Source organism: Equus przewalskii, chromosome 21 (genome assembly GCF_037783145.1).
Source record: "Equus przewalskii isolate Varuska chromosome 21, EquPr2, whole genome shotgun sequence".
NCBI lineage: Eukaryota > Metazoa > Chordata > Mammalia > Perissodactyla > Equidae > Equus > Equus przewalskii.
In genome coordinates this window covers 27,205,618-27,231,061 of record NC_091851.1, presented here as the reverse complement: position 1 = coordinate 27,231,061, position 25,444 = coordinate 27,205,618, and the positions used below count along the sequence as shown (strand labels likewise).

The following is a 25,444-nucleotide window of genomic DNA, read 5'->3' as shown; positions in this document are numbered from 1 at the left end:
GAACCGCTGGTCAGGCCACGCTGAGGCAGTGTCCCACATAGCACAACCAGAGGCACTCACAGCTGGAATATACAGCTATGTACTAGGGGGCTTAGGGGAGAAGCAGCAGCAAAAAAGAAGACTATTGGCAACAGATGGCAGCTCAGGGCCAATCTTTAAAAAAAAAAAAAGAAAGGACTCAAGTAAAGAGAGTGCTGAACACAGAGTCTGGCACAGCGTGCTCACCCAGCAAATGAGCAAATGTTGGTTGTGATGGTGTTGTTCAGGAGAAGAGCTTATAAGGTGCTAGTGGGACAAGTGGCTGGGGCCTGGGAAGGAAAGGGGAGGCCGGAATCTCAGCCTCCCAGGGTGGAGAAGAGTCACCTGGAGGCCGTGTTCACAATGCAGAGTCCCAGGTGCCACCTTCAGGGCCTGGGATCCTGGGGGAGGGTGTCAGGTCCCAGGAATGTGGGCGGCAAATTTCCACCTGAAGGGACGCCTTTGGGAGGCCCAAGGACACCCCAGTAAAACGTTTCCTTTCTCAGAAACATGGAAAAGTGCTGGCTTTGGGTTCAATTCCCGGGTGACCTGGGCAGGTTGCTTCCCCTCTTTAAGCCTCAGTTTCCTCATCTGTAAAATGGGGGTGACATTCCCACCCTCCAGGGGTTCCCAGGAGGACTCGGTCACCCAGAGCCCAGAGGCTGCCTGGCCGGGGGGCACCCCTTAGTGAGCATTCCCATCCCCCTCCCCGAGGATTCAGAGTGACAGCGACACCCTGAAGCCTGAGGCCCCGATGAGCAGGGAGCTGTGGCCTGGAGGCTGCTGGCTGCATTTGGCAGGAGCCGGGCCCCAGCGCTGTAAACAGTGACCTCATGGCTGAGCGCATTTGTTTGTGCTTTGGGGCTTTGCCCTGGGTTCCGGAAGCAGCAGCTGCTTCACCTCCCATGGTATCTCACCCGCCCCACCTTGGGAGTCGTTGGGAGCATCATGAGAGGATGAAATGAGACAGGCGGGGGCCCTATGAGCACCTGACACAGGGAGCCCACTGTTGGGCTCAGTATTAATACTTTTATTACTAATATCAATATAATATGTCTTCAAGCTTCGGAGCAACAGCAGGGTCAGGTTGAGAGCAAGACTCGAGAGTTGACCCACCTGATTTTAAATCTTGGTTCTGTAGCTTCCTGGCTGTGTGACCTTGGGCAGGTGTCCCTTCCTTTCTGAACCTCAGAATGGGGATAACAGAGCCCTTCCTGAGGGGATGAAGGGCACATGGCGAGTGCTCAGGAAGTGACAGCTGATTCTATAAATCACCTGGGAGAGCAGAGGGGGCCCAGAGAGGGGAGGGGACAGGCCCAGGCCCCAAGGCTCCTGCCCTCCAGGCTGGCATGCTCTTTGCCCCCCTGGGCCTCCATCAGGGGACAGGGCTCTGAGATCTGAGAGGAAGGGCTCTCCTGTCCCCACTGGAATTCTGTCAGCTGCCTGGGGTTGGGCTTGCTTGTCATAGCACCCCTTAGGGGTAGGGAGCACAGGGGAAGGAGATTCTGTGGAGAATGGGGCAGAAGGCTCCTGGGAACTCATGGAAGGGATGAAATCCATAGAGTCACTCCTGAACCCAGGAGGATCCAGGAATCCACATGGATCATGACTTCTTATTGGAGAGCGGGTTGCTGTCTCAGATCGAGGCCATGGTGGGGAGGGAGCAACCCCCTAGATGGAGAGGAGCTGGCTCAGGTAGGAACACAGTTGAGAGAGGAGCCCTGGCCCCCAGCAGCTTATCCGTCATCCCTGTCAGGGACATGGCCCTCCCTGGACAGTGGGTCGGGTGGGTGGTTGCGGGGAGCATCCCCAGCCATGCTAGGGCAGGCGCAGCTTCCATATTTCAGTCGTTCACCCTTTTACCTCCCTCCCTTTTCTCTTCTTGGAGCCTTGGATTTGTTTGTTCATCCAACAAGCATTTATTAGGCACTTAATGTGTGTCTGACCCCGCACTGCTGCTGGGACACAGAGATGTGAAGGAATCCAGGCATGGTCTGGGGCCTTCATCTCTGTGTCCCGTCACTCCCGACCCCAGGGCCTAAGCAGGATGAATGAATGAGTGAATGAATGAATGGAGTGGTGATCAGGACAGGGGCTCACTGGGTGATCTAACAGCCCAAAACTGGGGACCATAGCCAGGAGCCTGGGGCTAAACACCTCCAGCAAAAACCCTGACATCAAACTCAAGAGTGAGGTTGTGGGACATTGGGCCAAATCAGATGAAATCAGTGCACAGTGGTGAAGCAGTGATCTGGACAATGCATTCGAACTCCGTGTTTCTTTTGAGCATCTACTGTGGTCCAGCTGCCGGCCCAGGTCCTGTGGCCTTTATTCCTCACAGCAGCCCTCGTGAGGAGGCTGTATCGACCACCTTTTACTGATGACCACACTGAGCCTTCAGATGGGGAAATATCTTGTCCTGGATCCCACGTCCCTGCTCTGATAATGGGGGACGTCTCACCCCACTTTGTGGATGGGTAAAGTTGGTGGCCTGGAGAGACCGTGGGAGACAGGAGGCAGATTCTGGCTGTCCTCGGAGATCCTCAGGGGCAGAGAGAAGCAGTGGGCAGCGGAGGGAGGGGGAGGCAGGGCTGAATTTCCTTTCTGGCCGTTGTTTTTCCTGGCCAGCCTCACTCCCTGCCAAGGGGTCCGTGCCGAGCTGGGCCTGGGCCCAGGCGGAGGACAGAGCCAGGGAGGGCCCTCTTCCCTTCCGGCAGGGAGGAGGTGCCACGGTCATTTCCGAGACTGGCAGGCACGAGGCGCTCGGCAGTCTGCCCCACACATACCTCTTGCTGGCAGAGCGCTGGCCACGCTGGCCCCTCAGCCAGATCCCTGGGGCTCACCCTGACTCAGCCCATGCTTGCTTTGTATGACCCTGAGCAAGTCACTTATGCTCTGAGCCTCAGTTTCTTTGCCAGCAAAATGGGGACAGAATTGGGGTGAAGATGCACGAATTTGGCACACGGTATGTATTCAGCAAACGGTAGTTCCCAGCCCATTCAGGGATGGAGCCTAGCTGTGATTTACCAGCTCAGAAGGTAAATTCTTCCTCGTCCCTAGAGGCCCGCTTTCCTGGCCTTTTACCCCCTGCTAGCAGGGGACAAGACAGACGGTGTCCCGGAGGAAGTGGGGTGTTACTGCTGCAGAGTCCTGGAAGCGGGGTTGGAGTGGCAGCTCTGTTAGCTCCTTTCTGCAGGGATGACTTGGGCACCTGCCCAGCCGTTGTCATTTGGGGCATATTTTGTATCCCAGACAATTGGAAACAGGCCTCGGGGTCCCGTTGTGCCCTCCAGCAAGTCGTGCCCCTCTCTGAGCTTCAGCTTCTCGTGGCAGCAGCCCCACTCACGCAGCACCCACTGTGCAGGCGCAGGGCCAAGTCTTCTGGTGCAGTAGCTGGCTCAGTCCTCCTGTCGTGTGCTTGCACCCATTCTGTAGTTAAGGAGACGGAGGCACAGAGTGGGGAGATGATTTGCCCAGGCTCACGTGCTGATCGCTGGCAGAGATGGGGTGGAAATGGCTCTGGGGCTGCCCATCTTGCTATAGGTTCCCGCTGCAGCTCACTTCCTTCCCTTTAAAATGAGCTTCTGGCCCTGCCACAGGCTCTTCTGAGAATTGGGCAAGAAGGTGGCTGGGAGAGACTTTTGGAAGCGTTAAATGCCCCAGGTAAATGAACAGGCATTCCTAAGAACAGGCAGGCCTTTACAGCTTTCTGCAGGCTGAACTGTGGTATAGAACTGGGAGCACAGGGTGCCTGCGTTTGGGTTTTAATTCTACTACTTCCTGGCTGTGTGACCCTTGGTGAATTACTTGACCTCTCTGTGCCTTGGTTTCCTCATCTACCAAGTGGGGTGATGAGAGCACCATCCGAGGTAAGATCGTCCCTCAGCCTGCTCACGCCCTGCTCATCACCTGCCCTTGCTCAGGTCTCTAAGGACATCTCTGTGCGGCTGCATAAGGAGCTGGAGGCGGTGGAGAAGAAACGGGCACGGCTGGAGGAGGAGAACGAGGAGCTTCGGCAGCGGCTCATCGAGACTGAGCTGGCCAAGCAAGTGCTGCAAACGGAGCTGGAGCGGCCACGAGAGGTGAGGACCTCTTCTCTCCCGGGCAGGGGCAGGCAGGCATGTGCCAGCTCCACCCACCAGTGTCTCTGAACCTCTGTCTCTGCACGGGTGTGCCTCCCTGGCAGAGCTGTTTTTTCATTCATTCCTCCAGCACACATTTCCTGAGCACCTACTATGTACACTGTGTCCTGGACACTGCGGACATGATGGTCAATGAAAGACACCTGTTCCTGTTCTCAAGGAGCCCACAGGCTAATGAAGGAGACAGTCAGCCATCAAGGAACCACAGCTGTGGGAGGATTAACTGAGAAAACATGCAACAGTGCCCAACATGGGGCCTGGCCCTCTGTCCTCAGTTTCCTCATCTGTAAATGGGCCAATAATGCCCCAAGTCACTGTGAGGACGAGCTAGGGTAACTTGTGTGGACATGCTCCAGGGGCTGCCATTCGGCCTCAAATCTGTGCTGGGGCTGGGCCTCTGGTCTGTGTCTCGACACAGATTTCAGGACACTAGACACTTCCTGAATGTGGCCTCCAGGCACCAGCCTCTCTGTCTTTGCTCCTGTGAGTCCCTCCACCTGGCATGTCCTCTCTTCCATCTGCTGTGTGTTAGGTGTACAGTACATTAGGCACCATGCTGGACCTTTCTCTCGGTAGTTTTCATAAAGGCCAATAACGTTGTGATTGTACCCATTTTATGGATGAGAAAATAGCCCAAGGTCGCACAGAGCCCAGTGGGCTCTGCAGAACGTCAGTTGGAAACCATCAGCCTAGACCCTGAAGGGCTGGAATCCTCCAGAATCCAGGGGCCTGTGTTCCAGATGGCTTGAGGTGCCTTCTGGCCACAGAGGCCCAGTTGGGCCTCAGCCATCTGGCTGTTCACGAGGTAGCCTAGGATCGTATGTTGTTCTGGAGGCCTCCTCACCTTCCTCGAGGGTAGGCACCCCAGCGTTCCAGGACTGAGATGCCACAGCCCCGAGGCCAGAACAGTCCTTCAGCTGCCCTTCCCACTGGACGTGTTGGTGTGATGTGCCAACAGCTTCTCGGTGTGGACACCGGGCATTCGCTGCGGGGCTGGGTGGGAGGCCCCTCCCTCAGGCAGCCTCCTGCCCCCCGTGACCTGGCCTACAACGCAGCGCACCATCTTCACATATCTCATTGCTGCCTCCCTTGTTAGTGGAAAGGGAGACAATTTCAGAAAATGCCTTGGAGGTCAGCGTGTTCCCATCGTAAAGGAAGGGAAACTGAGGCCCAGAGAGGGACAGCTTGTCTGAGCTCTCCCAGCTTTTCCCTGACAGAGATGTGGCTGAGACCCTGAAGCCACTTCCCTTCTCTAAGTCTCAGTTTCTTCATCTGTGACATTAGGATAATAACAGTACCCCACTTATGAGGTTGTTTATGATCATTAATAAGATTGAGTAACCATAGAACACTATGAAAAAGTTAAAAAGAATAAGGTAGTGTGGAATTTTCTGAAAAGATTAAACATAGAATTACTATACGAGCCAGCAGTTCCGCTTCTGGATATACACCAAAAAGAACTGAAATCATGTACCCTGAGTTCATAGCAGCATTACCCACAGTAGCCAAAAGATAAAAGCAACCCAAATGGCCATGGATGGACAAACAAAAAAAAACTGTAGCACGTACATGCAACGGACTATTGGTCAGCCTTAAGAAGGAATGCAATTCCAACACATGCTACAACGTGGATGAACCTTGAAGACATGATGCTGAGTGAGATAAGTCAGTCACAACAGGACAAGTACTATATGACTCCACTTACAGGAGACAGAATAGTCAAATTCATAGAGACAGAAAGTAGCACGGAGGTTACCAGGGCCTGGAGGGAGGAGAGAGTGGGGAAGTGGTGTTTAATGGGTACAGAGTTTCAGTTTGGGAAGACGAAAAAGTTCTGGAGATGGATGGTGGTGATGGTTGCACAACAATGTGAATGTACTTAATACCACTGAATTGTACACTTTAAAATAGATAAAAATGGTTAATTTTGTGTTAAGTATACTTTACCACAATTATAAAGAAAAGAATAAGGTAGATATACATGTACTGACATGGAAAGATCTCTAAGGTACACAGTGAAGCAGGAAAAGAAGGTTCTAGAACTACACATATTGTGCAGTCCCACTAATTATTTTGAAAAGCCATGCAAAACAAACTGGTTCTGAAGCCCGTATATATATATGTGCAAATGCACACAAAAGCCTGGAGGAGAATCTGCTGAACTGCGGAGTTAGAAATGGTGGGACTAGGATGGGGAATGACTTTCGCTTTGGATTCTTTCAATGCTGTAGTTAGGTGTTTTTTGGGGGGGAGGGGGTGGATATTATTTGTGAAATTTTAAATGCAGTCAAGCATGTGGAGAGCCCTTTGTGGTGCCTGGCACACAGTAGGTCCTCAAGCAACACTAGTTCACTTCCCCTTTGCAGGTGATGTCAGCAAGGCTGGTCTGACCCTCCCTGACAAGCCCCTTGCTGTCTCAGGATCTGGGCAAGGAGGCGTGGCTCTGTGTTTATTTGCTGATTGCCCTCTCCCTCCTCCCTTTCCTTCCTGATGTGGTTTCTATGGAGACGAGGGTCCCTTAGCAATTCTTCTGCCAGAGCTGCTTGAGCCCCATCATCGAGATCCGCCTTTGCCATCCTGACAGGTTGCTGTGGTGATGCTGCTGCCCCGGCTGGGAACAGGAGCCCCCGGCCTGAGCTGATGTGGTTGCCATGGAGATTGCTGTTGCTAGAGAAGGGCGGATAGCCAGCACTAGCCGTGCTCTGTGGTGGCACTGTTGCCCAGCTGGGCTGCAACTCAAGAATCATAACATCAGCCTCCGCCCATCCAGTATCATTCCCTCTTCTTGTATTTTAGGCAGAAGGCCAATATCAGTGTTGACGTGATGTATTATAATATAGCTGCTGTGTCCAAGTGCTGGCTCTGTACCAGGCACCACACCAAGCATTTTATGTACGTCCTCACATTGTGTAACCAACGGCCTCCCAACGTATGTAGTGTTGTTGTCCTGTTTTATAGGTGGACTCTTCTTGGCAATGTTTTCATTCGATATAATCCATATCCTGTAAAATTCACCATTTAAAGTGTACAATTCAGTGGCTTAATATATTCATAACATTGTGCAACCATCACCATTATCTAATTCCAGAACATTTCCATCGTGCCCAAAAGAAACCCCATAACTGTTGCAGTCACTCCCCACTCCCCCTGCCCGCCAGCCCCTGGCAACCACTCATCTACTTTCTGTCTCTATGGATTTGCCTGTTCTGGAAATTTCATACAAATGGAATCATGTAACATACGATCTTTTTTCACTGGCTTCATTCACTTAGTATAATGTTTTCAAAATTTATCTATGTTGAAGTATGTAGCAGTACTTTATTCCTTTTTAAGGCCAGGTATTGTATGGATGGACCACATTTTGTTTATCCATTTATCAGCTGATGGACATTTGGGTTGTTTCCACTTTTTGGTATCATGAATAATGCTGCTGCGAACACCTGTGTACAGGTTTTTGTGTGGACATATGTCTTCACTTCTCTTGGCTATACATTGAGGAGTGGACTTGCTGTGTGTGGATGGGACTGGGGAAAGACATCCAGGGATTCTAATCCAGGACTCTCTATTTCCCAAAGCCACACTGACTCTTACAGTGATGGGACCTTCCTAGGACCCTGCTGTGTTTGCAGAACCTCTGAAGAGGCTGCTCATTCCAACAAGTACCTTCTTCTCTGGCACAGGCTTCTCGTCCTGATTCCCACTCTGATGGGGTAGGAAGGGTGCTGACCATGGCTTCAGATCACCTGGGTTCAAATCTTGGTTCTGCTGGCGTCATGTGGTGCAGCCTAGCTGCGGTCTATGTGGTGCAGGGTGAACGGGAACTTGGAGTCATATGGGCCTGAGTTTGAAGCCTGGCTTTGTCACTTATTGGCAAATAACTGTAATGTTGGGCAAATCGTGTAACTGCTCCAGTGCTCAGTTTGTTAGTATCTAAAATGGGAATATTAATGCCTATTCCTCAGAAGTGTTTGTGAGAATTAATCGAGACAAGCAGGTGAAGTGCTTAGCAGAGAATAAAGGCCTGGTAAATACTGGTTATCATTACCCTCACCACCACTACGATGGCTGTGGGTCTGGAGACACATTGACCTTAGTTAAATAGATGTGCCTCTGGCAAGGAGCTCTAGATCGAGCTGCCAGTTGCCCATGGAAAGAGCAGTTTCATTGCAAATCAGAGCCTGCAGTTGGCAGCATCTGTCCCACTGCCTTTTGATTTGGGGCTCATGTCTAAACCACTCCTTGTTTCCTCCCTCCCGGTGGTCTCCCCCGGCCAGGAGCCACACGGCCTCTCTGTCTAGTCGCTTCAGCCGCTCTGGAGCAAGAATGCCCCAGTCTTTGAGGTGCACCCACACCCCAGGTCCCCGCTAGAGGAAATTTTGCACACACAGCACAGTGTGTGTTTTCAATGAGACCTTTCCAAACATCCCCTCCAAATTTGGTGAAAATCTGCCCAGCTGTTTTGGCAGAAGGTTCATTTTATTCCTTGAAGGTTGGTCTTTGTTTCCTGGCAGCATGAAAGCATGGAAGATGTTAGAGGGCAGGGGACCGCTCCAGAGCTGTGCTCAGGCAGCCTCTCTCTGTGGGCTGAAGGGGTGGGGACACAATCTACTAGTCTCCTGGAGAAGGACAAGGGAGGACATAGCTCGTGCTCCTACTAGGAGCCGTTAGACCAAGGTTGCTTGAGGCACCACCCACGCTGCTCAAAGGCGGCCTTGTGAGTTGCTGGTGGGTGGGGTAGTCCCTGCTGCATGCCAGGTCAAAGTGTGCCCTTGGGGTCTGGCACTTGTATTCCTGTTGGTGCCTGAATCCTGTCCTACTCTGCCTAGCCCTGTCCTCCCCAGGCCCCGGGCCAGAACTTCTGCCCCTGGGGCCTCCACAGAGGGGCTCAGACAGGCCTTGGCTCCCTTGAGGGGTACCGCAGCCCCCCAGGCACCTGGCCAGCTGCTGCCCTGCAGAGGGACGGAAGGTCTTGGTGCTCTGTGTGCCTGTCTTGTTTTCCCTCTGGGGCTGCAGAGCAGTCTGGGAGCCCAAATGGCTTCCATGAGGTGGGGGAAGGGTCAGTTCCAACCAGAAAAGCCTGGAACCACTCTGCTCCTGACAAGGTTTGTTGCTTTGGCCCCTTTTCTCTGCCCACTGCCCTCCATTCCTGGGAGCTTCAAGCCTCCCGGGGCTCGCTCTCTGCGGTTAGAAAGGTGTTCAGTGACTTTTCTTGGGGAAAGTACATTTTAAAAACAACGTACTGTGACTTTCCCCCTCCACCCAACAGGTAATATATGCTTAGTAGAGAAAGACCGGCATATACAAGTAAGCCAGAGGGAGGAAAAAATTCACCTGGAATCCAATATTCAGAGAGAATTACTCTGAGTAATTACCAAAAATTATTTGGATGGAAGGTGCATATACTTCCAATACGTTTTTCTATTTATGCACACAAACGTATTGAAATGTATATATGCATTTTTTTTTTTTTTACTAAAAAAGTAATTTAAGCTCAGTGAAGCAAAAATATCATTGAAAAGCACGTAAAAGCATGCCTAGCATACTTGCAAGGATGGAAAAAGCAGACTCTAGTTGCATTGGTTGCCTCGGGCAGGAAAACTGGTGACTGGGTTCGCTGTGTTCCTTTTAGTACTTTTTGAAGTTTGAACCATGTGAATGTGTAATCCAGAAAATGATAGAAATAATAATAACCGTACATAGAATAAAAGAAGAAAGTCTCTCTTAACCACGTCCCTCAATTCTACTCCTGACTCAGCCTAACTGGTGATTATAGTTTGATTTGTATCTTTTCAGGCCTTTCTCTGTGATCATACAGTGTATATTTCTCTATGATCATACAGTGTATATTTCTCTATGTATTTTGCTTTAATAAAGATGGGATTATATTGTAGATATGGTTTATGTAACATACAGAGTAAGGTCACATGAACATAGACTGTTTTTTTAAATGCTGAATGTTTTGGGGTTTTCTTCTGCCTAAGGTGCTTATTATAAAAATCAAAGATTACAGAGTCAAGTAAACATAGGGAGGAAAGAAAGTCTAAAAGAAAGAGCACCATCTATTTCAGTATTTTAAACACAGAGCCGAAGGTCAAGAAGGAGCTCTAACCGCCTGTCAGCTGTGGTCACCCTCAGGTTGGGGAGGAGAATGGGTGGGGTGTACACAGGGGGACTTCTGCTTTGTCAGCATTGTAGAGATTACAGTGAGAATGTGTTTTTGTAGATTGATTTTTTTACTATTCTGTAATTAAAAAATTTTTTTTAAAGAAAAAATGCTGGAAGACCGCGTGCCCCATCCAAAAAAGAGATGTGGGGGAAGAAAAGTACAAGATCCCTGTATTCTTGTTGTTAACGGCTTGGTGTATATTCTTCAGACCTTCCCCCATCTGCACGTGTGTGTGCGCACACACATACCCATCTTATTTTTATGGAAATGGTAACATGCTCTAGGTTTTTTTTTTTAAATAACAGCTTCATTGAGAGATAACTCACATACCATAGGTTTGTCTTTTTAAAGTATACAGTTCAGTGGTTTCTAGAATATCCAGTTGTACAACCGTCACCACTGTCTCATTCCAGAACATTTTCATCACCCGAAAAAGAAACCCCAGGCAGCAGTCACTGCCCATCCCTCCTCCTCCCTGGCAACCACTCATCTACCTTCTGCCTTTGTGGATTTGCCTGTTCTGGACATTTCACATAAATGGAATCATATGCTGTGTGGCCTTTTGTGACTGGCTTATTTCACTTAATGTGATGTTTTCAAGGTACATCCATGTTGTAGCATGTGTCAGGACTTCATTCCTTTCTCTGGCTGAATCGTATTCCCTTGGGTGGACATGCTACATTTTGTTTATCCATCCATTGGTTGGTGGACATTTGGGTTGCAGGTTTTGTTTTGTAGGTTTCTTTCTTCCTTAGACTTTACCATGTCAGTGAATCTCACTCCACCTCTGTCCTTTTTAAAAAATTATTTTTAAATTTTTTAAATTTATTTTTTATTGTGGTAACATTGGTTTATAACATTATATAAATTTTAGGTGTATGTCATTATATTTCGATTTCTGTGTAGATTACATCATGTTCACCACCCAAAGACTAATTACAGTCCATCACCACACACATGTGCCTAATCACCCCTTTTGCTCTCCACCCTCCCCTCTTCCCTTCTGGTAAAGACCAATCCGATCTTTGTCTCCATGTGTTTGTTTGTTGTTGTTTTTACCCTCTACTTATGAGTGAGATCATACGATATTTGACTTTCTCCCTCTGACTTATTTCGCTTAGTGTAATACCCTCAAGGTCCATCCATGTTGTCACAAATGGCTGAATTTCATCATTTCTTATGGCTGAGTAGTATTCCATTGTGTATATATACCACATCTTCTTTATCCATTCGTCCCTTGATGGGCATCTTGGTTGCTTCCAAATCTTGGCTATTGAGAATACTGCTGCAATAAACATAGGGGTGCATGTGTCTTTACACATTTGTGCTATCACGTTCTTTGGATAAATACCCAGCAATAGAATAGCTGGATCGTTTGGTAGTTCTATTCTTAATTTTTTGAGGAATCTCCATCCTGTTTTCCATAGTGGCTGCGGCAGTTTGCACTCCCACCAGCAGTGTATGGGAGTTCCCTTCTCTCTACATCCTCTCCAACGCTTGTTGTTTCCTGTCTCGTTAATTATAGCCATTCTGACGGGTGTGAGGTGATGTCTTATTTTAGTTTTGATTTGCATTTCCCTGATAGTTAATGATGTTGAACATCTTTTCATGTGCCTGTTGGAGAAATGTCTGTTCAGATCTTTTGCCCATTTTTAAATTGGGTTGTTAGTTTTTTTGATGTTGAGATGTATGAGTTCTTTGTATATTTTGGATATTAACCCCTTATCGTATAGATGGTTTGCAAATATCTTCTCCCAATTGTTAGGTTATCTTTTCATTTTGTTGATGGTTTCCTTTGCTGTGCAGTAGCTTTTTAGTTTGATGTAGTCGCATTTGTTTATTTTTTCTGTTGTTTGCCTTGCTGGGTCAGACATGCTACTTGACAATATGCTGCTAAGACCGATGTCTAAGAGCATATTGCCTATGTTTTCTTCTGCAAGTTTCATGGTTTCAGGTCTTGTGTATGGTGTAAGATAATGGTCTATTTTCATTCTTTTGCCTGTCGCAGTCCAGTTTTCCCAACACCACGTATTGAAGAGACTTTCCTTTCTCCATTGTATGTTCTTGGCTCCCTTATTGAAAATTAGCTGTCCATAGATGTGTGGGTTTATTTCCAAGCTCTCGATACTGTTCTGTTGATCTGTGTATCTGTTTTTGTGCAAGCACAGTGCTGTTTTGGCTGCTATCACTTTGCACTGTATTTTGAAATCAGGGAGTGTGATACCTCCAGCTTTGTTCTTTTTTCTCAGGATTCCTTTGGCTATTTGGGGTCTTTTGTTGTTCCATATAAATTTTAGGATTCTTTGTTCTATTTCTGTGAAAAATGTTGTTGGAACTTTGACAGGGATTGCACTGAATCTGTAGATTGCTTTAGGAAGTATGGACATTTTAACTATGTTAATTCTTCCAGTCCGAGATCACAGAATATCTTTCCATTTCTTTGTGTCTTCTTCAGTTTCTTTCAACAGTGTTTTATAGTTTTCAGTGTACATATCTTTCACCTCTTTGGTTAAGTTTATTCCTAGTGTTTTATTCTTTTTGTTGCAATTGTAAATGGGATTGTATTCTTAATTTCTCTTTCTGCTACTTCGTTATTAGTGTATCCCTCTGTCCTTTTTAGTGTCTTTAGGCTTTATATTACTCATTCCTTTATATGTGATGGCTGGGACCTCTCAGTGCCTTTGGAAACCCCTGGCTCCCCTTCCTGCCATCCAACTTGCCTCCTCCAGGGAGTCCACAATGCTTGAAGAGGCTGTGGTCATCTAATCCATAGCTCGGTTTTGTAGATGATAAAATGGAGTTTCAGAGAGAGGAAGGGGTTCTCCCAGGATCATAAACTCAGTGTTGGGGGGTTCCCAGAGTTCAGCTCCCAGCTGAGGCCACAGCCCCTCTCACTCAGCTTGTGCTAAGCAGGCCCAGAGCTGACCATCTGACCTCACCTCCCCACGTGGGGGTCTCCCTCTAAGCCCCCCTTCCCAGGCCCCATTTGTGGGAGGGGCTCTCTGTGGGGGCCTTGTTTGTGCCTCTCACCCCATTCCCTACTCTTTCCTCCTTGCTTTTGAAAGATCCCAGGTAAGCCTTCTCAAATACTGGCTCCCTGCTCTTGGCACCCAGTGTCTGAAATATCAGCCTCAGCCTTCCTGCCTCGTTTGCATTTCAAAAGTTCTCTTTAGGATTTGATCAGGCTTTAAGATATACTTAAGAGCCCAGCTGGAGTCCTTCCCTGGCTTTGTGGTTCCAACCTGGGCTGCCCAGTAGAATCACCTGGGAAGCTATTTAAAAATAGTGATGCCTGGGACCGACCCAGGCCCAATTATATCAGAATTTCTGAGGGTGGGACCTTGGGCCACAGTTTTTTTTTAAGTTCCCCCAGGTAATTCTGATGCCACCCAGGTGGAGAACCCCTGTGCTGGCTCCACTCTGGCCCGCATCCAAGAGGGCACATTTTCTCCTTCCAAGTCTTTGGAACTTAGATCAAGAGCTATGTCAAGAACTGGTCCCAGGTCAGCGGTGGATTTGCTGTGAGACCTCTCTTGTGCCCTCAGTAAAGTGGGGCTTGGATTAGATGGGTGGTTCTCACCTTCAGGGATGGGGTGTGAGAGGTGGGGTGGGGAGTGTCTGTATTCAACCACCTGGGAGCATTCTCAAAAAATACCCGCCCAACTTGAAAAGTCAAAAGCAACCTAAGTGTGGTTTTATTCACCACTAACATGAATCACCCCTCTCATGAGAAGAAGTGTTCGATGGACTGAGTGACTTTTTTAAACATGGAGAAACTTCAGGAATGATTGTTGTTACAGTCCCTCAAATTCCCCTCCACAGGGCTTGTGTCGTTTTGCATTCTTGCCGGTGATATGTCAGGGTACTGTTTCTCCATAGCTTCTCCAGCAGAATATGTTCTCAGATGTTTGGATTTTTGCCAGTCTGATAGGTGAGAAATGGTATCTCGGTGTAGCTTTAATCAGCATTTCTCTATTGTGAATAGAATGGAGCATCTTCCTGGGGTTGAGAGCCAGTTACCTTTCTTTGCCTGTAAACTATTTTTCATGTCTCTAGCCCATTTTTCTATAGGTTCGTTGGCCTTTTTGTTCTCTATTTTTTGAAGCTCTTTATATATTTAGGATGTCAACCCTTTGTCAGAGTAAAAACTGCATGTTTTTTTCCCAGTTTGTCTTTTATGTTTTTACTTTTCTTAGGGTATCTTTTTTTTCCATGTAGAATTTGCTTATCTAATCAAATGTCTTCCCCCTATCGCTTTTGGAGTTTTGAATCATGATTATTATGATAGCCTTCTTTTCTTTTTTGGGGGGGGAAGGTTAGCCCTGAGCTAACATCTGCTGCCAATCCTCCTCTTTTTGCTGAGGAAGACTGGCCCTGAGCTAACATCCATGCTCATCTTCCTCTTCTTTGTATGTGGGATGCCTACCACAGCATGGCTTTTGCCAAGTGGTGTTATGTGCACACTCAGGATCCAAACCAGTGAACCCCGGGCCGCCAAAGCGGAATGTGTACACTTAACCGCTGCGCCACTGGGCTGGCCCTATGATAGCCTTATTTTCAATCTGCATGAAAACTTTTACAATTTAAATTGTATGGTTTGTTACACCCATTTTTATTTTGTTTATTAGTATTCCTTCTGAATTAAAGTCCCCGCTAGAAAACTAGTTCCATGAGGACAGGATTCCCTCTGAGATGGAGTTCTGCATGCACAGGCTTATGGAGGAGTCTCCTTGGGAATAACACCATCAGGAATCGAGGCAGAGGGAGAAGCTGAAGTGAGGAGCATTCACACCAATGTCCTCAGCCCATCCCAGGGGAGCCCTGGAGCTGGATGACCCTTTAGCACTGTCCCGAGTTGAGATGAGGGGGCATGGACCAGTCATTGGATGTGAGCTCCCCCAGGGAGGGCACATGACCTTGGATGAGGTGGCTCCCCTCAGCCAATGGCCATCCTCAGGAGGGGGACTCAGTTTGGGGTCTTCGCTGGGTGAATGAGTGCCCCAGTCCTGAAGAGGGGTCTGGGCAGAGCACCACAGCATCCTCCCCAAGTACCATGTCTGTCCTTATCCCTGCTGTGTACTCTACACCTCACTATGCCTGGCACATAATAGGTGCTCAGGAAATCTTTGGTGAATGAGTGAAAGACAAACAAGAAAAGAAACCTAGATTTCTGGTTCTTGGCTCAGGCCAACTGGATCACAATGTGGGGGTGGGAGGGAGGAGAGGGCCCCCAGGCAGGTGTTTTCAGAATCATCTCGAGTGCTTCTGGCCTGTTCCCCATGTGCAGCCCTCTAAGTGGTCTTGAGAGCTCCTCCTGCTCAGCAGTTGGTGCTGGTCAAGGCCTGGGCTGGGCTGGGCTGGGCTGGGCTGGGCTGGGCAGGGCTGGGCTGGGCTGGGCTGGGCTGGGCAGGGCTGGGCAGGGCTGGGCTGGGCTGGGCTGGGCTGGGCTGGGCAGGGGACCCTCGGCGGAGCCCTAGGCATCTCACTGCTCTTTAGATGCACATCACTGTCATGAGCTTCCAGTTCAGTTTCTTAATCTTCCTCCAGCATTCCTTGAAGAAAAGAGGAACCCGCTCCCTGGGGAAGACAGACAAGAAGGCTTCGGTGCAGGTACTGCCCGGCAGCCCCCACCGCCCCCGGTGCAGACCCCAATGGCAGGTTTTAGTCTTAAGGCCCGAGGCCTAACTCCAAGTGGCCCGAGGAGTCCCCAGAGGTGCCCACCCCTCCCCAGCCTCTACCCCATGCTCCCCTTGTTCATTTTCTTAGCTTTGCTGGCCACTTCACTTCCCAAAACCATGCCCTGAGCCGGTGGTTCTCAGGCTCGGGTAGATAAAGTGCTGTATGTAGACAGGCCAGGCCTGGAATCCAGTTAGCCTCTAGTGGTACTGGATTGTCAGGGTGCCAGGCACTTTTCATACATTATCTCATTTAATCCTCCCCATGGCTGGTTGAGGAAGGAGTGTTATTACCCCATTTTATGGGTGAGCAAACTGCAGTATTAATGGTAGTTGGTGGCAGTAGCAGCAATAGTCACCCTGGCAGAATGTCACCTGCTCCAGGAAGCCCTCCTGGACTTCCCAGGCTATGTGTGGTGCTCCATCCTTGGTGCAATATTCATGTCCCCCTCTCTGCTTCTGCTCTGAACCCCCAACTCCTTGAGGGTCAGGGCTGTGGCTGATTCACTCCTGTGTCCCCAGCACATAGTTAGTGCTCCCGGGAATGCTACGGCTGCTATTGGGCCCCCAACACTAAGTGTCTTGGGTTGTGTCTGTCCTTGTGCCCATTGGTTCCAGGAGGACAGCGCAGACCTGAAGTGCCAGCTGCACTTTGCAAAGGAGGAGTCAGCCCTCATGTGCAAGAAGCTTACCAAGCTAGCCAAGGAGAACGACAGCATGAAGGAGGAGCTGCTCAAGTACCGCTCGCTCTACGGCGATCTGGACAGTGCCCTGTCGGCTGAGGAGCTGGCTGATGCGCCCCACTCGCGGGAGACCGAGCTGAAGGTGCATCTGAAGCTGGTGGAGGAGGAAGCCAACCTGCTGAGCCGCCGCATCGTGGAGCTGGAGGTGGAGAACCGGGGCCTGCGGGCCGAGATGGATGACATGAAGGATCACGGTGGCGGCTGTGGGGGCCCGGAGGCACGCCTGGCCTTCGCCATGGGGGGCAGCGAGTGCGGGGAGAGCCTGGCGGAGCTGCGGCGGCACCTGCAGTTCGTGGAGGAGGAGGCGGAGCTGCTCCGGCGCTCCTCGGCCGAGCTCGAGGACCAGAACAAGCTGCTGCTGACCGAACTGGCCAAGTACCGCTCGGAGCACGAGCTGGACGTGACGCTGTCGGAGGACAGCTGCTCCGTGCTCAGCGAGCCCTCGCAGGAGGAGCTGGCGGCTGCCAAACTGCAGATCGGCGAGCTCAGTGGCAAGGTCAAGAAGCTCCAGTATGAGAACCGCGTGCTGCTCTCCAACCTCCAGCGCTGCGATCTTGCCTCCTGCCAGAGCACGCGGCCGATGCTGGAGACGGATGCCGAGGCAGGCGACTCTGCCCAGTGCGTGCCCACTGCCCTGGACGAGGCCCACGGACCCCATGCTGCCCGGCTCTGCAGAGCCAGGGAGGCTGAGGCGCTGCCTGGACTAAGGGAGCAGGCAGCCCTGGTCAGCAAGGCCATCGACGTCCTGGTGGCTGATGCCAATGGCTTCTCGGCTGGCCTCCGCCTGTATCTGGACAATGAGTGTGCCGACTTTCGGCTGCATGAGGCCCCTGACAACAGCGAGGGTCCCAGGGACACCAAGCTCATCCATGCCATCCTGGTGCGGCTGAGCATGCTCCAGCAGGAGCTCAATGCCTTCACACGGAAGGCGGACATGGTACTTGGGAGTTCTGCCAAGGAGCAGCCAGAGCCCTTTTCATCACTGCCCTCCTTGGGCTCCCAGGGACCTTCCAAGGAGATTCTCCTGGCCAAAGACCTTGGCTCAGACTTCCAGGTAAGATGTCCCAGTCACAGGCCCTATTACTTTTATTTTCAGTGAGGAAGATTGGCCCTGAGCTAACATCTGTTGCTAATCTTCCTCTTTTTGCTTGAGGAAGATTGTCGCTAAGCTAACCTCTGTGCCAGTCTACCCCTAGTTGGTATGTGAAAATGCCTGGTTCACTTATTTACTGTCCATAGATACAGGGGTTGGTTCCGAGGCCCTATCTTTTTGTCCAGTTGTTCTTTCTTCTTTTCTTGTTTCTTTTGTGATTTTGTTTTTTAAAACGAGTATTATTAAAAAAAAAAAGTTTCGCTCAGGTCCTGTGCAAAGGCAAGAAACTTGGCTTTCTAAACATAATGAACTTCCAGCCTTGATGCCAGTAAAATATAACTTAGAAAAATGAAAATAGCAAATGCACTTGTCCTGAAAAAAGGCCTTATTGCCAAAGTAGTCTGTAACCATTCGAAGAGTTTCGGAAGTGCCTGAAGTAGAAAGATGAAGCCTCCTCCTCGCGGCTTCCCACTCCCTGAGGTACCGCTGGTGATAACTGGAGCAGCGCTGGCCACTATGGTGGCTGCTAGCCACATGTGGCTACTTAAATTTAAATCAATAAAAATTACATACAATTGAAAATTGAGCCACATTTCAAGTGCTCAGTAGTTGCGTGTGTCAAGTAGTGGAGATGTAGAATATTTCATCATCACAGCATGCTCTTCTAAATCTTTCTCTACATATACTCTCATATATTTGTTTTTTTCACCCAAATTGTCTTATGTTATAACTGTCACCATACAACTGATTTTTCTCGTGTAATGTGTCTATTTGCTCATTTACTTATGATGGTGTGGTTATAGTTCATATACTTTTTGTGCTCAGGCTGGAGGTGCCATGGTGAGCAAAAACAGATAGGATTCCTGCCCCCCACCCTATAGAGTGGGGAAGAGAGATGTTCCTCAAAATATCGTGCAATGAATGTGAAATTATAAACTGAGATGGGGGCTCTGAAGGAAAGGTACTTGGTTCTATGAACAAAGAACTTGACCCTGGGTCAGAGAAGAACTCTGAGCTGACCTGAGATCTGAAGGATGGGAAAGAGTGTTCTGAGCAGAGGGAACAGCCTGTGTGAATTCATCACGGCCAGAAGGAGCGCGGTGTGTCCAGGGACTAAGAGAAGGTGCGAGGCTGGACTGCAGAGAACACTGGGAGGTTTGACCTTCACCGTGAGAGCAATGGGAGGGTCTTTCCATGTCTATCCAGAGAGATTTAGCTCTTTCTTTTTCACAACTGCACAGTGTAATTGTGCCAGTATTTCTTTACCCAGTGTCCTGTTGATCTGGCTTCATCTTGCTTTTCTAAGTGAGCAGACTGCCCCATGTTAGGTCGCCCTCTTGGTTCTCAGGTAGGAATGAGCTGGGGCTGCACATGTGGTCGGACAGTTGAGGCTGCCTCAGAGGGTTTGTGTACAAGACAGACATGCACAGAATTGGTGTTTTCACTCTCTGCTTACCTCGTCATTCATCCTCTCAACAGACGTCCACCGAGTGCTTGCAGTGCCCTAGCCAGGGCTGGGTCTGGGCTCCTGAGGTGAATCCACCTATGTCCCAGCCCTCAGTGGGGTGGTCAGAGCCTCTTACAGAGCCCAGAGGCCTGGGTTGGGGGCTGCTCCTGGGACCCCTGGGGTCCCTCCCCATAGTTACCTTTGGTCTCTTCTGCCCGTGCCTCTGGGTGCAGCCGCCTGACTTCAGGGACCTGCCGGAATGGGAGCCCAGGATACGAGAAGCCTTCCGCACTGGTGACTTGGACTCCAAGCCTGACCCCAGCCGGAGCTTCAGGCCTTACCGAGCTGAAGACAATGACTCCTACGCCTCTGAGGTGGGCCTAGGCCTGAGCAGGCAGGTGGGTGGGTAGGAGGAGAGAGGCTGGGGCTTCCCAAAAGCAGAGTGATCCGTGGGGAATCTTAGGTGGTGGTGATATGGGTTTCAAGTATTCCATTTGGTTCCAAGCTTCCTGGAAGGCAGGGCAAAAAGGGAAACAAGGAAGTTTGGGCCTTTCTCTTGGCCTGATAAAAGGAAGCTTATACACTCATTTGAAAAAATTGAATTTTTTTCTTATGCTAAATTCCACTGGGGATTCAATAATTTACGTCATTTAATGGAACCACTAATTTATGTAGCAGTTGGCAGCAGTCTCCACAGTCAGGCTGACTGGGTTCAAATTGTGGATCCACTATAAACTGGCTGTTAGATCTTAGATAAGTCACTTTATCTCTCTGATCCTCAGTTTCTCACCTTTAAAATAAAAGTGATCCCTCATAGGATTGTTGAAAGGATTACATGCATGAAAAGCCTTAGCTTCTCACCTTTTTCATTTTGGATGAGGATGAGGAAGATGATGATGACACATCACTGGGCCTCAAGGGACCTACCACTGTGGCTGTGGCCTTGGACATGTTCTCACTTTCTGGCTGCAGCTCGCCCATCTGTAACGTGGGAGGATTAGAGTCAGTGTAGCTGGAGAAGAATTGCTAGGATTCTCTGGTCCTTCAGGAATTCTGGGTGGTTCTGAGCTCCTCCCAAGCCTATTGAGCCCCGCCCCAGCTCTTCATAATGAACCTGAAGCAAGAAAAGGCTCCTATGGACTGGGTGGGGCCTCCCTGAGATTCCTCAACCATGGAGACCCCTGTGTGTACCCCGACCTGAGCACCCTTTGCTTCTGAGCATCCCTGGGAAGGCAACTTTGTGGTCCCAGGATGGCCAGTCTGCAACTGTGCAGGGGGAGAAGCTCCCTTGAAGCTGATGGATCAAACTCTCTAAGTGGTCTGAGTTTCTTAGCAGCCATGGCAAAAAGGGGAAAAATCATGTGACACTTAGTTCTCCTTTTCTGAGGAAAGGAAATAGGCCAGCTCATCTGTGGAGAAAATAATTTCCATTGTATGTTCAATTAGTTTCATTCAACCACTCTTTATTGAGCAGTTACATTTTTTTTCTTTTTTTGAGGAAGATTAGCCCTGAGCTAACTACTGCCAATCCTCCTCTTTTTGCTGAGGAAGACTGGCCCTGAGCTAACATCCATGCCCATCTTCCTCTGTTTTATATGTGGGATGCCTACCACAGCATGGCTTTTGCCGAGCGGTGCCATGTCCACACCCAGGATCCGAACCGGCGAACCCCGGGACGCCGGAAGGCAGAACGTGCACACTTAACCGCTGCACCACCAGGCTGGCCCTGAGCAGTTACTGTGTTGGGCACTGAATTCAAGGAGAACATCAGATGTAACAGATAGTATCTCACGCTGTAAGAATTTTTAGTACAAAACAGACTTATAAGATAAACCTCAAGTCAGAGTGCCTTCCATTGCCAAATTTCCATGGTATTGGCCAGATAATAAATGTTTGCGTTTTTTTCGCAGAGGGACATTTTGCCATGCCCGGGAAGGTTTTATGTAGGAGTTGGAACTGACGTTTCCTTTTTTTTTCCTGCTTAACATGACGGCATAAAAATTTCCCTCTGTTACTAGAAATAGTTAAAAAAATTTTTAATTGAAGTATAGCATATGTACAGAAAAGTGCTCATATTGTAAGTGCACACCTCAAATAATTTCACAAACCGAACACTCCTGTGTGATCAGCAAGCACATCAATAAACAGCATGACCTGCTCCTGGGAGCCCCCTGTGTCCCCTTCTGGTCACCTCTTTTAACAGAGTAGATTAGTTTAGCTACAAATACTTAAAACACAACTTCCCTGAAAATATAGTTTTATGGTCTTTTTCTTAAGATTTTATTAATAGTCATTATAGACAAATAACTACAACAAAATCCCTAGGCAGTATTGTATAAAGATATAAAGAAGAGAGTCAAGATCACAAGATCATCACATAGGTAACCACTGTTAACATTTAGTGTGTGTGTCCATGTCCTTTATGTTCTTCTATTCAGGTGTATATCTTTTTGTTTTCATTTTTTATTGAAGTATAATATAATAATATACATACAATAGAGGAAACTATCCTTAAGTGTACAGTTGAATAGATTTTTATATATCTATAGACGTATTAACACGTATATTCATCCCCATCATTTATCATCTAAGTTGTTTGTAAATTTTTGCAATTATAAACAATGAGACAATATCTTTGTGGATCAAGCTTAGTTTTCACAGTATATTATTTTCTTCTAATAAATTGCAAAGAGAGAAGTTATCAAGTTAAAATGATAATAGCTAGATTGGATGTGCACTGTTTTGTTTAATTGTCGTGACAGCCCACGGAGGTGGGGACAGCCATGGTGCCCCATTTGTACTTGGAGGACAGCTCGGGTCCGACTTACTGCCGTTGCTACCCTACTGCTCTCGTTCTTTGCCGGCCGCCCCGGTCCTCCTCCTGGTCGCTCCCTCCTCATTATCTGTGTCCCTCATCCCTACCCCAGATCAAGGAGCTGCAGCTGGTGCTGGCCGAGGCCCACGACAGCCTTCGGGGGTTGCAAGAGCAGCTCTCCCAGGAGCGGCAGCTCCGGAAAGAGGAGGCCGACACCTTCAACCAGAAGATGGTCCAGGTGGGTGGTGCCCAGTGCCCTCCCTGCACCTACTCCCACCCCTCTTCCCTGAACTGAAGGCAGAAACCGTAGATGTCCACGGGTCTTCAGAAGGCAAGAATGTCAGGGAAACTCAAATCTTCCCGTCCCTTGTGATCGTGGGGTGTTACTGTGCTTGTGATTGTGTATTAGCTGCACTGGGCTGGCATTCTGGGCTTGTCATTGACTGGCTGTTTGGCCTCAGGCCAATCCTTTCTCCTCTCTGGGCCTCAGTTGCCCATCTATGAAAAATTGCCCCCGTCAGAGCTGAAAACTTATAGCAGAAAGGCCATAGGCTTGGCTGGTAATCAAGTTGATACTCCTGCTAAAGAAAGCATTTATTAAGCCCTTACTGTATGTCAGGGCTGTGCAATGCACTTTCCACACATTATGTCCTTTAATTCTCATGTCTTCTCCATGTGGTGTCCCCATTTTACAAATGGGGAAACTGATGCCCAGAGAGCCGAAGTGCCTTGCCCAGGGTTGCACATCCAGGGAGAGGTGGGGCTGGGGTTCTAACCCAGGTCTCTGGCTCCCTCGTAGCCGTGACAGAGCCTTGCTTCCTAGGATAGTGCATATTCTCAGCCTTCCTCACTCCGAGCATGCCCTTTGCTCTCCACGTGAGTCACCCCTCCCTGCCATCATTGCTCACCCTCAGGTTCCTCATTAAATGTGAGCGTTCATGTGAAACACTGACACCCAGTACGTGCTTATTATGTGATGTCATGGTTTTTGTAATCAGAGCTGGGTTCAAACCCAAGCTCTTCCACTGATTCGTATCTGTGATCGCTACTGCTTTTCTGAGTTTCTCTTCCCTGGAGTAGCAGAGGGCACTGTTTATCTCAACAGAACGAGCTTCTAGTAGTGGAATCCCTGGCAGGGATCACCAACAGGCACCACCCACATTTTCCTCTCTGCCCTGGTGTGAGGCCTGGAATGGGGTGGGGTAGCGCCCCCTAAGACAGCTGGGGTTTCTCATGCTCTTGTCCCCCTCACAGCTGAAGGAGGACCAGCAGAGGGCGCTTCTGAGGCGGGAGTTTGAGCTGCAGAGTCTGAGCCTCCAGCGGAGGCTGGAGCAGAAATTCTGGAGCCAGGAGAAGAACATGCTGGTGCAGGAGTCCCAGCAGTTTAAGCACAACTTCCTGCTGCTCTTCATGAAGCTCAGGTGGTTCCTCAAGCGCTGGCGGCAGGGCAAGGTTTTGCCCAGCGAGGGAGATGACTTCCTTGAGGTATGGGTCCCCTGGGACTGGGTCTGGGGTAGGGGTGAGGTGGGGGAGAGAGAACTGGAGGGACACCCAGCTGTCGTTGACACAACCCCGAGGTTCATATTTGAGCCATCCGCTTGCAGGCTTCCATCCCTGCATCCATTCACTCATTCAGCGTCTGTTGAGAACCAGCTCTTTACTGGGCTCTGTGGCAGGTGCTGGGGATACCGTGGTGAAGAAGACAGCCTTGGTCCTGGCCTCACCAGGAGAAAGTCTCTTGGGGGGCTGGTAGGTCTTTAACACCTAATACTTGTTGGTTTCTCTTTTTAACAAAGCTCAGAGTCTTCAGCGGGCAACAGTATCTAAATGAATTTAATAACCTAGTTTTGTTGCCATCGCATTATATGCAATATAGTATATATTAATGTTTTTTTATTTTATTCTTTTAAGGTATAAGTTACATACAGTAAAGTGCACACATCTCAAGTGTACAGCTGATGAAGTTTTACAGTGTACACCCGTATAGCCCCCCAGATCACAGTAGAGCACATTTCCCTTGTGCCCCAGTCAGTATGCCCATCCCAGCACTCAGCACTATTCGGACTCCATACACCATGGGTTAGTTTTGTTTACCCTAGAACTTCATATAAGTGCGTGTAGTCTTCTGTGCCTGCTTCTTTTGCTCTGTATAATTTTTTGAGATTCATCCATGTTTTGCATGTGGAAGTACTTCATTCTTTTTTATTGCTGTTTATTTTTGACTTATGAATATACCTATTTTTTTCTAATGTTACCTTTGATTTATGGCAATGGGTACTGGCTTTCCATTTTTAGTAATAATATCAACTTCCTTTTTTAGATATGTTTATTTAACTATGAAGAGTAAGTTGACTTATAACACTAACAATGGTACAGGTAGAAGGGGATGTGGCTTTGGGAATGTGTGCAGCTTGGGAAGGACTCCTGTGGCCCTTTTTCCCTCAGTCTGTGCAGGACCCTTGTCGTTCCTCAAAGCCCCTGCCTCCATCAGTAGCACGTTAACACTGCTAGGAGAAGGGGGCCTGTAAGGGTGTCACACCTCAGTCACACCCACCTGCGCTGGCACCACTCACCTTGGCCTTGGCCTTTTAGGTGCAGGTGTCTCTGGTCTAACCCAGGCTTGGCCCTCCTCTGGCTGAAGCTACTCTTTCCAGAGCCGATGGGGCCCACTGGCACTTCCTAAGTCCCCAGGTACCCTGTCAGGGGTCCCCCAGAGCAGCCCGAATGGCCCAGGAGCAGGGGGTGATGGTTAGATCTGAATCTGTAGCAAAAGTCCCCTCCCCCCACCCCCAGAGGGGCTCACAGTTCTTCTCCCAGGCCACCCTGGCCTCTTGGGAGAGTCACTGACCATCATTAAATGGACCCACTCCCTCTGCCCTTGCCCTGGAATATCTGACACAGAGGTGCCCCCATGAGAAGCAGCTCAGAAGCCCAGCCTGGCTGCCGCTTGAGTATCACCCTTTGTGACACCTGGGGCCTCCCATTTGAAGCCACTGCCTGCTCTCTCTCATGGCATTTGAAAACATGGGACTTGCCACTCCTGTTTGGCAGTCCCACACGGGCCTCGGGATGACTTTTAAGTTTATAGTTCAGTGGCATTAAGTATAGTCACATTGTTGTGCAACCATGTCCACCATCCATCTCCAGAACTCTTTTCATTTTGTAAAACTGAAACTCTGTACCTGTTAAACACTAACTCCACATCCCCTTCTCCCCCAAGTCCCTGGTAACCACCATTCCACTTTCTTTTTTTTTGAGGAAGGGTAGCCCTGAGCTAACATCCACTGCCAATCCTCCTCTTTTTGCTTAGGAAGACTGGCCCTGAGCTAACATCTGTGCCCATCT

At 49.1% G+C, this 25,444-nt stretch overlaps 1 protein-coding gene across 7 annotated transcripts in view; it reads left to right on the top strand.

Moving 5' to 3' along the window:
• The window catches only part of MTCL2 (microtubule crosslinking factor 2), an 86,737-nt gene that overhangs the window by 22,093 nt on the left and 39,200 nt on the right, over positions 1-25,444 (top strand). For 5 of the 7 annotated variants that reach the window (XR_011530813.1, XM_070588318.1, XM_070588317.1 and 2 more), the window contains exons 3-8: positions 3,942-4,100; positions 15,874-15,936; positions 16,620-17,798; positions 19,518-19,682; positions 22,212-22,337; positions 23,354-23,584. Coding sequence is in view for 6 of the 7 variants with exons in the window: in XM_070588318.1 (XP_070444419.1) it covers positions 3,942-4,100; positions 15,874-15,936; positions 16,620-17,798; positions 19,518-19,682; positions 22,212-22,337; positions 23,354-23,584 (1,923 nt within the window). In the remaining variant the exon portion in view is untranslated. The remainder of the gene's footprint in view (positions 1-3,941; positions 4,101-15,873; positions 15,937-16,619; positions 17,799-19,517; positions 19,683-22,211; positions 22,338-23,353; positions 23,585-25,444) is intronic. The other 2 variants (XM_070588320.1, XM_070588322.1) reach the window with 1 other exon arrangement.